The 12,114-nt window shown below is 41.6% G+C and overlaps 1 protein-coding gene across 1 annotated transcript; it reads right to left on the bottom strand.

Annotated features, from left to right (window-relative positions):
- Positions 1-3,805: 3,805 nt before the first annotated feature.
- On the bottom strand, positions 3,806-10,902 carry LOC124667296 (probable 3-beta-hydroxysteroid-Delta(8),Delta(7)-isomerase). The gene is made up of 5 exons (XM_047204600.1): positions 10,767-10,902; positions 10,537-10,683; positions 10,264-10,372; positions 9,164-9,196; positions 3,806-4,031 (listed from the first exon to the last, which is right to left on the bottom strand). Exons 1-5 carry the CDS (start codon positions 10,900-10,902, stop codon positions 3,806-3,808), a joined length of 651 nt encoding a protein of 216 aa, XP_047060556.1.
- Positions 10,903-12,114: the final 1,212 nt, after the last annotated feature.

The raw sequence follows: 12,114 nt of genomic DNA, 5'->3' as shown, positions 1-12,114 counted from the left end.
TTATGCATGACACAGGTCATGATTTGAGCAGATTCTCAAGGGGTTGATCATCACTTGGTATAACCAAGGATCACTGGCAGAAAAAGTAAGCCAATAGAACCTAAACCATCCAGATACTATCTTTGTGCATATGAACAAGGATTAATGCACAGAAGTGCACACAAGCAAGCACACATGCATAGGAAGCACCAGTAGAAGATTTACAGGTTAGAAAAGCTACCAAAGACCACCCAGTGAAACCCTAGCTATTAAACCATCAGAGAAAACCCAAGATTTCTTCACAAGCAAGCATAATGGTATTCATAGCATGTATGATGTCCTATTATGCAAGCAGAGATGAGTAGCCAACAAGATCAAGGCAATTGTGTGAGCAACCAAGCAGTAGCAGTGCTACTGAGGTCACAACAAACACAAATCCATCCATTTAACCAAGTATATAAGCCATCACTATCCAGAAATGGATTCAGACTTGTATTATTTCCAAATTACTCATGGAAATATCAAATCATGCATAGCAAGACACTTAAGCATCACTGCATAAGAAGTTCATCAGTACTCCATTCATCCAGGAAGGAATACATCACAAATCCATGCATGAATTATGTCAAGGCCTCACTGTAAAGCAACAGCAGCATGCACTATTGCATCTTAGCCACTAGATCAAGTCCAGAGCTATAGGAAGCAGCAGCAACACACACCCAGATGCATAAGCATCATTAGTATGCATCAGTGACTACAACAGCTAGCAAATCATCCATTGAGCAAGAAATTGACCAATAATTAAGCCACTAGCAGATAATTGCTCAAGTAAATCGAACACAAGACCAAGCAGAGCATCACATGCAAGCCAGGATCCAAAGAGTGGATCAACTAAAGCCTATACAGGGCATGAGTGAGAACCATTGACACCACAAGTGTCAGTAGAGCTAACCCAGGTCAACAACAAATTCAGTAAGCATATGAACAAGCTACTGAGCATGTGAATTAACCAGTAAGCATAGAAATGAACCAGTAGGCTTATGAGAAAATCATTGAGCATAGGAACAAGCCAGTAGGCATATGAACATGAAGACAGTAAGCAAGTGCACAACATAGGGTCAAGCACAGCACAAGGAGCCAGTAAGCATAGGCATAGCATCAACAAGCTTAGGAGTAGGGCATAGCAAGCACAGCAGCGTAGCAAATGCAATAGCACAGCAGCATCGCATGAACAGCAAGAACAGCAGCACAAGCAGTAGCACAGTAAGCACGGTGGCGACCATGGCGGCGGCTCAGTCGCCACGCGAATCGCCTCAAGCGATTAGGGTTTCGTGAGAGAGACGAGCGAGTGAGTGGGCCGACACGGTCCGATGCGACCGAACCGTTTTGGACTGGCCCAGGTGGGCTATCCAAATGGGCCAGAGAGGTGGGCCGGCCCAATTGGGCAAGGGGTATTTTAGTCTTTTTAGTTTTCGAATTAACTCCTGAATTCTACCAAATAAAAATAAATGGAAAATACCTCAAAAATCCAAGAAAATAAGATTAAGGAATAACAAATTATTATTAACAAGAATAAAATAAGAAATGAGAATTGTTATAGAATTTAAAATTTTGAAATTTTTTAATTCAAATTTAAACTCTAAATTTTAAATTGCAATTTTACTTGGATTTAAAAATCAAGGAAAAAATTTAAAATGAATTCAAGAAATTATTATTCAAATAATTTCAAAAGGAATTCTATTATTCCAAGTCATTTCTTTTCAAAGTTAAGATTATCCAAAAGGGGGAAAATCTTAATAATTCAAAATTCATGAAGAGTTCCAAAATATGGAAATCCCTATTTCTTTCAAATTACTTATTTGAAATAAATATTTCCAAAGGAAAATATCAAGTATTTTTCAAATTATTTTATTAGGAGAAAAGAAAACCATGTTGAAGTACTTAAATAATTATAAAGTACCGCCAAAGACACCAATCCTTAACTCAACCCTAAATTTGTAATAATCATGTCGAGGTAAGGGATTCAACATAAAATAATACATCCATTCATGCATCATTTGGATCTTATAACATTGTCTTTACCGGAAAATGATGCTTCTTTACAGAACCCGAGGTTCAGGTTCAATCCAACACTTCGAACCGCATTATCTCGCAGTCACCGAGGCAAGTTCACTCTTGCTCATGTCACCTTGATTATTTTATATCAATTTACCGCAAAAGTACTATACTTATCATTCCTGCAATGAAAAGCAAATGTTACTTTTCCAATTATGAATATGACTATGTGGTGGGCAATGGAACCATGGTATATGTTGATATGGTGGAGGTTCTATTGCAAGGGTTCTATAAATCTAGGGCTAATCACCAATACTGTCTAGTGATTCTAGCACCGTACAATTTGCGTTAACCATAAGATGTATAATGGCTCTAGGGAAGTCAGTTGTAAGTTTTCCCTCTTGCATATCAACGGACCTGGTGGAGCCTGGCTGGGTGTTGGAGATAACACTGCAGTAGGTTGGGAAATCCTTTAAAATCCCCATCCGTGTGGATGAGAGGCTCTATCGTCTATGAAGGATTGTCCGTAGTACACCGGGGGTAAAGCCGTATGATCGAGAGATGTCTACTGGGGGTGTACGGATGGACAAAAGGGTGGGTATGCAGGGTCGCGGAGAAGGTAGTGATTGGCTTGGATCTTACACCTGGACCCACACCAAGGAAGTGTGGACGAGAAACGCGTCTCGGTTGGTATCAAGGAGAAGTTCTCTTATGGGAAAAGTAACACACCTCTACGGAGGGTATCAAACTGTGGCAGTTACTCCTTGTTCCAGGAAGGGAACTACGAACGCGGCAGGAAAGGAACTCCATGAAGTTCTGTTCAACCTGTGAAGACTGGTAGGCATAGTTTTCTGAATAAAATAAACCTTTTGAAGAAATGTTTGCGAAACATGCATTGACCTGAGATTTTCTGATCAATGGTGGTAGCTAGTGCATCAAACACATTTTTCCTTTTGAGCTTGCTGAGTACCTCTGTACTCACTTTCTTTCGACACCCTTGCTAAATTGTGAAAATGAAGTGGACGCCATGGACGGAGCACCAGAAGGCGACTACGAGTTGGTCTATGAAGAACCTGATATGTCCGGGGGAGTGGAAGGCGTGGACTACGGGATAGTCTACGGGCCCGACAACAATGAGGCGGAGGAGTAGTGATATACCCTAGTAATATAGAGCCGAGCAGCGTAAAACTTACCTAAATAAGTTGCTGAGCTCAGTTTACTATTTATGCTGGTTTGTAATGAACTTTAGTAGTAACTTAGGGTGTTCTCATCGGACCTATGAGAATACCAACTTGTTATGGCTGTGATTGTAATATAATCTCGAGTGTTATGACCTCCAATATTTCTGTTGTATCACTCTGAGGGATGTGATATTTGTGAAGTCTCTTCATGAAGATCATATCAACGACTTGTATACTACAAAATGCAGTGGTATACTGAGTCACCGCAGCGTCATGGTGGTGTTTCCACACGCCGTCGTGATGGGACTTGTGCCCGACCATAGTTGTGGTAGGATCATTAATACAATGCAAAAAAAATAAAGAATAAAACAACCATGTCCGTTTATTGAACGAGAAGGGTTCTTGAGTTCAGTAAATCAGTACAAAGAGGTAACCGAGATTACGAACTCATTTGGTACGATGTAGTTTGCAAAAAAGTACAGATCACACGCAAGATTTCTTGTAAGAATAAAACAATTTCAGCAAATAATGTTTTGCATATAGCGCAGTGGGTCTTGGTTGCAGTCAAACACAGTCTATTGCAGGCATTGCTACTTAGTCTTCACCTTCTCAGCTTGATGAATCGCTACACAGATCTTCTTCCAGCTCCTTCTGGCGATCAGTAGTGGTATCACAACCCATGAACTGTTTGCGCCGATGAAATATGCCCAGAAGTAGAATGGACTGGCCCAAAAGTTGAAGCCATCCAAGTAGGCCGTAGCGAAGTAGACAATGCATCCATAGAGCTGACCCAGACACACAGCAAATTGGAGGATACTAGATGGACCTCGCGCGTCTTGCCGCGCCGTTTTTCTTTCCAATCGATTGACTTTTATATAATCTGGATGCTCACCGCAAAGAAAAGGGAGCAACCGCAAAGAAAAGAAAGCAACCATACTCAATCCCTAGGAAAATATCACAATTACTCCATCAGATGACAGTACATTTCATCAATGATTTAAACTTTCTTGTATAGCTTTTCCATGCATCGCTCCACTATGTAAAATATTCAAAATTTTGCTGAATATGGCAACATTCATAAAATTTACTTTATTGATCTTCATAATAGCATTGGTTTACAATTCCAAGAAGAGATATATGCCCAATAATAACAAAATTGCTTTTACCTATTGTGTCTACAATCTGGATCAATGTGACCAATATGTCATTGTGTATACCAGCAGTGTACTGAATTGAAGTTTTAAGGCAACATGGTCTAGTGCAAGAAAGATAAATGGCACATTACACTTGTATGTCTGTGCCCAACAATATTTGTTACATGAAAAAATATTACAGAAGAATGAATTGAGAAGTATAAATGGATCATCATCCATCCTTATTTAAATGTGGGATGGTCACACCTATAATTATAAGTGAAAGAGCAGAATCATTATGTTGATGCTCAGGACTTCAGGTTTCTCTTGCATATAACACAAGATTTGTTACTGTCAATTACTTAAAGTATAGTGAATAACTTTAACTATTCACTGAGAATAAACAAGATTGTTGAGAAACCATTACTCAGCACGATAGAAATCTGATACCTAAAGGAATTATTATTTGAAAGATTAACATATTGTAATCAGTGCCTAACACAAGGTCAGCTAGTACTAAATAAAATAAGTGGCCAGTTTACCACGAGAACACAAGTCTATCTTAAGCATGCACGACAAAACTGGTGACTTCTGGTTTGTTCTTTTCCTTTCACTTTCAATGAATCCTGAAATATCATCATCATAGGAGACCTACACTGAAACAACAACAGAAATTTGTGCCGGATATCAGCAAAATTACAGCTTCACACAACCAGCCTCATGTGCAAAGCCCACTATAGTTTAGAAGAGCCACCTCATACTTACAGAATAAAAACATAAAAATAATATTAATAAATTTAATGTTCAAAATCTAAGATATGATTTTATAGATAGCAATCACACTTACTAATTTGACGCATAATCCATGAGAAAAAAAAAACAGATTTGATTCACAATGAACACTTTGGGGGCAATTCAGAAGCACCTCACAGGAACGTCATATTCGAATTTATCTTACCTGAACATAGCACTTCCGAAAAACTGAACTCGTACTAATTACGTCACAGAAAATTTGGGTGGAGAAAGTAATATTTATCGCACAACTAACTTGCTGGTGGAATAGGGTAGGCAATTGAACATTTCAAACGATAAACTAACCTGGATTTCTTTTTCCTATGGTGCATAAGATTCTCAAGCAAACAAAAATGATCTTACATTGTTTTGTTAAGCACACCAGAGCCAAAGCTACTGGGCATATTTGGTTCCATAACATGATGCCCAAATGGTTTTGTGAACAGGACTTTTCCTAGATTCTGTACAATTTCTGCGAGAAGGATTCAATCAATATGAGAGAACAAATCGTTATATCTGTCCCATGACAGCACCAAGCAAGTTAGTCCTCCATTCTTTGATGCCATCAGAAGGATGTGTCATGGCATATAGATTAAAGAATTTCTACATGGATAACATGACACTAAAAGTGAGAGGGTAATATACTATCCTTAATACATAAGTTGATTCATTGCCATGTTTGATCCAATTTTTGCAAGGCGTGGATATAGAAAATACTCTAGACTGAATTATGTTTCTGCCTGCACTTATTTCTCTTTATTTTCTCAGATTGGGAATTTGTTCAATAGGATTTGGGAAGTTCAAAATAATTTTTTAGGCCAACATTACGTTAAGCCGCCTAGGACTAAGAAGTGATGATACAAATGCTAAAAACAAAGAAAAGTATGTACCAAATGCCTATCCAAATTCTCATCATGGTAGCCTACATTTAAAAATGATACCATATGAGATGATTAACAGCACATAACCAACTTGATAGACCCAAAAAAAAAGATTTTTTTATGGATAAAATCTGTAGCTAACATCACGCAACAGACCAGAAGAGAACCGGTGGACCATGTATAATTTTGCCATCATAATTACTAATGTATACTGGAAAGTCTAAGAATCTGAACATTTTGAAATTTAGTTCAAATCTAGCCGAACCTTTGTAGTGGTACCATACCGTGAAAATTCTAGAGAGCCTTTGCTCGCTTAGTCATATGATTGTGCCGTCCTATTAATGCATCATGTGTTCACCTATGTATAATAGGCATATATCTACTCAAATACAAAAAGGATGTACCTGAAGCTGTTAAATGAACCGTATCTCTGACATCAAACACTAACCAAAGTTGAATCAAGTTTTAGAATGAATCCACTAAACATCACACAATTACACATCACAAATCGACATGTAGAAATTTCAGTGGTTCACATCAATTTCTATAATTCAAATAAATACCTATGCTCATTGGAGGTTCCTGGAACTTGGATGCACAAGCCAAACGTCATGCCTACCTGCCTAGTGCTTCACCTGGAAGCAGTAAACACTAATCAGCAGCATAGACTGCACAAAACAAACTGACTCCAAACCTGTAGCTATACCATCACTGAGTAAACCGAATCATGCAACACTCCAAATCTGTAGCTCTACCATGCACAGAGAAAACTGAATCATGTAACATATCAACCTGTCACACACCAGCACACGCCAGTGCAAAAAAAAGCCAGATTTTCCATCCATTACGAACAACTAAACCTTCATACTATAGAGGTAAGGCATACGACTCCAGAATTGACATTACTCATCTCTGATCTAATTAATGCAGCAAAGTTTGTAGAATGTTTTTAACTTATGAAACCTGATTCTATTTTGTATGATGAGATAGAGGTAAGTGTACTGAAAACGCTAGGCTGGTTGGATGCTCAAAATCCTTATGGTAGCTAAAACATTCATATGTGACACCTATTGTCTCACTACATGTACTTCCCAAATTCTATTAGAATGGCGTCTAACATCAGTGCTGCATTGAGAAGCACTATGCAACTAACAAACTGTTGTTTCAAGAAAATACAATACCTAATCGTCAGCTGGTGATGCAATTCATATGAATAAAAAACACTGTCTCAATCACATACCAGAATTATCAGATACAGAGAAAGGCTAGCTTAATTACTCTTTTTTTTTCTTCCCTCTGATTGGTTTGTACACAGAGCCTTCTTTGTACATCCTTTAGTGTAAACTTCAAATGGGTAACAACTAAACCTAAAAGGTAAGCCTGCATTAGGCGAAACCGATTTACGGTAAATCAGACATTAGCCACCGCTGCAATCACAAACAGCCATGCACCCATGGACATGAAACTGAAGAAACGTCCAACCAAATACAGGGTTCATGTTGGCTCCAGGCACTCAAATCCCCAACCCGTCAACCTAAATCCCTAGAAAGCATGCCCATGCGCGCACAAAAAACAGTAAGCACGGCAAAGTAGCGCCGCCGGCAGAAACGACAGCAAAATGCGACCCCAAATCGCTGAATTTGCAGCAATCACACCCTGAAGTGGGGCACCAACGCGATTTTTTTTACAGAGAATGCAAGAGAGGAAATGAACCAGCGAGGAGAAGCAGGAGGCACGGAGAAGACGGGACGCCACCTCCGCGCCACCCAAAGCCGCACGCACCGCCGCAGCCAAGCCGATGAAGGACACCGCTGAGCGAATCGACCTGCCACCGCAACCAAAGAAAGAGCCCCCGTCAAAACAAGCCCCGGAAAATACGTAAGATACTGAGACAGTAAATGCAGTAATGCGAGAAGTTTAAGCAATTTCAGTTTTAGAATCTTAGTTATAAAATCACGTAATTCGGGGACAAATTACGATCATATAATAGAATAACTTAAACGACCTCTGATGCTATCAACGAAAGAAGAAAAAAAAACCTAGTGCATTACATAGAACACAAGTTTCTACACTAAATGGATGATAAAAAAATGGACGAATATCGTACATATACAATCTCTGAAGTGCATCAGAGCAGTTGACAACATTACTGGGAAGTTAAATGCACTACACATTCCAATCATTTCATTAAACATCAGATAATTTTGACAGAATGACAGAATAACATAAACGACCTTTGATGCTGTTGTATGCAAGCAACGGAAGAAAAGGCAAATACCCCGGCTATTTAGAGAATGGATGATCAAAAAATGATGAATTGTGCGCATAGACAATCTCTAAAGTGCATCAGGGCACCAGACAACATTAGTGCGAAGATAAATGCACTATAAATTCCACTCATTTCATTAGACAATAAAAAATAATTAGACAGGAAAATACTCCAACGAACCTAAATAGAACCAGCATATATATGATCCCATGCCCATATTAAGAACAGTACCAAAGAAAACCAAGATCGGCCTAGTATCGACTTCTCACATTGGTACCAAAGGGGGCGACGGGTGGATCAATGTCAAAGCGCTTCTTCCCCTGAAAAACCACTGCCAGATCGAGAAATCAGAACCCATTTCCAGGGCCAAACCGAACGGGCCGGGGCAGTCCAGCCAAAATTTACAAACCCCAAATCACAATCCATCTCACCTGGAGCTTCGCCTCCAGCTCCTCGCGCTCATGCCCCATGGCCATGGGCACGATGTACTCTACAGTCAGCGGTTTCTCCCCTGGAACACGTCAATCCACCAACCGATCAGCGACGGGAGCCGCCCGGAAAATGAAATCCGACGAGGGAGAAGAGGGCCTTACCTGAGAGGAGCCTAGTGTTGCGGCGGAAGGCCGTGGGCGCCGTGGAGAAGGGAGCAGTTCGGGCGGCGACGGGGCTGGGGGCCGCGCTGGTTCCGGCTGCAGCGCGATGGAGGGCCGGGGCGAGGGTTTGGATGCGGCGTGGGTGTGTGCGTGTGCTCTCAGGTCGTGGCGGCGGCCTCGGGGAAATGGGAATACGATCCACAGCTGTGGGACCGGTGAAAGGGATGGGCAGAGCGTCCACGAGCGCCCGCAACCCTGGGAGCTTAGTGCTCTTTAGGGATGGCTGTACGACTTCCGTGATGCAATAGCATAGCTGCAACAAACAAACTTTGGTAAGATAAAATAAAAGCTACTATATCCTCAACATTACAACAGTGTTGGATGAAATTACATAATAACTATATCAAGAACTAGTAATACTGCCTTGTCTTGATATGATTTGGCGTTGGTTTAATTGGGGCCAAACCGAAAACATAAAAAGGTACTAAATTGTTTGTTAAAACATTTAAACTGCATGTTTATTCAACCATAGCTACTGTCTGTGAAGCACATTAATCTGTATAATTATAAATTTATTAATGTTTTGTAAAATTAATAGCAATACTAAGTTGATGGTGCTTACAGGTTACATCCTTAAATTTTTAAAAAGGCTTGACAGTAAGCATACCCATTTTCTGCTAAAATGTGTTATTTCTTCAACCTTCAAGGCCTGTCTACATTCAGTCAATTATTCAAGTAATCATGATTCATGATGCTAAGTTCATTTCAGGGCCAGCAAAGGTGGTCCAATAGGAAGCGCCCCAAAACAGATAATTCATCAACTATGTAATTTGTGGGGCATTGCACTATGCTTCTAGCCCCTTATATCATGCAAGTACAACACTAGAGTTGATACAGGAGGACAAACAATACGCTCTCTTGAAGCATCTATCAGCAGCATATCATATCAAAGAATGTGAACTTCAAATGATATAAATCCGTCAAATTATGAACTTCAACAAGTGTTAATTCAGATGAACAATGCTCTGCTGTGTCTTGGAGATCATGGCCTCACATGTTAGCCAAAGAAAGGGGTTAATTATGAAGCATGAAATCTGAGTGAGGCTCTAGTCTTTAGCCCCATTGTAGAACCGTGTTTAAATTAAGCTTCATCAGTAAACAATAAAAGCTAACTGTTTTTTTTTACAGTAATAACATGACCCACGAAGTCTGAATATGCAGTCTACACATTACTACCACAGGCGAAACAGAGCAAGCAGCTGCGGTGTACAGCATCAACCAAGGATCATGAATAATACTACAGTTAAAGAAACAGAGCAAGTCTGAAGACGGGATCATGAATAATACAGTTAAAGAAACAGAGCAAGTCTGAAGACGTACACTGCGAGCAGCGATGCTGGGCCTTCTAGCACAACGGTGATGGCTTCGACGGTGAGGGTGGCGGTGTCCCTGGCGACGTACCTGGAGTCACCCTTGCTGTACTCCTTCCCTGCACAACACAACCGAGCACCGCGACCTCAAAACCTCCATCTTTGGTTTTCCGAGAATTAATGAACTCCACGCGCGTTGACTGATCTGGACTTAGCGCTGAACTAACTAACTAGGGCAATGAAAAGAGTGGCACGGGAACTGAAAAAATGGACATCAACTTACAGACTTCGTCGAAGAAATTGGGGTTGGTCTTGGTGAAGAAATCTGGGGTGAAGACGAATGGCCCCTCGATGAGCAGGTGGGTGAGGCCGGTGAACGCCCACCAGCACATGAGCAGCCGGTCGGCCTTCGACAGCCTGCCGCACCTCCCTGCGAAGCGAAAATGAGATCTCGGGAGACGAGACGGCCGGAAAAGGTCTGATAATAAAAGAAAAAAATATGGTCTTGGTTACCGGAGAGGAGCCAGACGGCGGCGAGGACGAAGAGGGAGGCGCCCAGGTAGGGACCGACGATCTCGAGCTGCGAGAGGCGCAGCGGCACGTAGCCCGGGAGGTCCAGGCCCGCCGGCAAGTAAGGGTGCGCCCCCATTGTCGGGCGCGGCCGCCGATTCGATCTGGGAGCTGGAGCTGGAAGTCAGTAGTGACACTGGACAGTATGGAACTATGGATGGGCAGTGTCGTCGTGGCTGCCGACGGACGAGTTTTGTAATGCAGAGCACAGACGCAGAGGCATGTGATACCTGCATGGGGCATGTTGGGATCATCTGATTAAACTACTACTCGGAGAGGAAAACATCACCACCTACGACACATGAAATCGCTGTCCTTTTTTTTTGGCGAATCAAAGAGCTTTCACTAATAACCAGCGGGATTACAATATTTGGCTAGTACATCAGCAAGGAAGGGTGGATTATAGTTGAAATAGCCGTCCTTTTTCTACGAACTTAGCGATCACCATCAGTCATGCACCACCCATGCCAACGAATTGGTGTCACTACGGAAAAAAAAGGCATTGCCGTCCAGCCAATCTTTGCTGTGAGCCGTTGCACGACAAAGACATCTTTACCGTGCGCAACAACTAGCATGCACGGCAAAGATTACTTGCACGGCAAAATATGAGAGCAGCGCACGGTAAAGAAGACCTACACGGCAAAGTCAGCAGCGGCGCACGGCAACGATCCTGCGCACGGCAAAGACCAGCTAAAGCGCACGGCAAAGTAACTACGACGGGAAAGATCATACAAGCCGCACGGCAAAGATTGGCTGCACGGCAATGGCTCTGGACGGTGTCGTGCCGCTACCTTTGCCGTGAGGGCACCCCTTTGCCGTGCATTCCCATCTTTGCCGTGCGCCAAAAACATTTTATTTGTTTTTCTTTCTATTTTATTTCATCTAATACTTATATTTATTTTGTTAATTAGTTTTTCTTTTTGATGACTATTTATTAGACAATGTGCAATACAAAATTACTCTCCATGTTCATCCCCACACATATATCAGGGTTTCGGAGCAATCCGCTCTTCGGAAAATCTCCTAAGTGTTATCGCCCAAATGTGAGCAAGGTCACACCGGGGAGCTACTTTTGCACCATTACACTCTGCACCACACTTTCACACATATCATAGGTCCACATGCAAGATTTGGTGGGGTTCCGGTGCTCCGGTGGTCGTTCTCCCCCTCCTCCCCCGGCGGGTCTACCCCCTAGATTTCTCCGCGCGAGGGTATACCAATGTACTTTTTCATTCATTTAGGTTTGTTTATGACATATACACATGGAGAACCAAGATTGGGAACCTTTGGC

The sequence above is a fragment of the Lolium rigidum genome, chromosome 6 (genome assembly GCF_022539505.1).
Source record: "Lolium rigidum isolate FL_2022 chromosome 6, APGP_CSIRO_Lrig_0.1, whole genome shotgun sequence".
Taxonomy (NCBI): domain Eukaryota; kingdom Viridiplantae; phylum Streptophyta; class Magnoliopsida; order Poales; family Poaceae; genus Lolium; species Lolium rigidum.
This window is presented reverse-complemented; position numbering and strand designations above follow the sequence as displayed.

Coding starts and splice junctions, on each gene's coding strand:
- LOC124667296 (XM_047204600.1), bottom strand. CDS start 10,902: ATGGGGGCGCACCCTTACTTGCCGGCGGGCCTGGACCTCCCGGGCTAC. Junction 10,373..10,536: donor CAATTTCTTCGACGAAGTCT/GTAAGTTGATGT, acceptor TGTGTTGTGCAG/GGAAGGAGTACAGCAAGGGT. Junction 4,032..9,163: donor TCACGGAAGTCGTACAGCCA/TCCCTAAAGAGC, acceptor AGGTCCATCTAG/TATCCTCCAATTTGCTGTGT.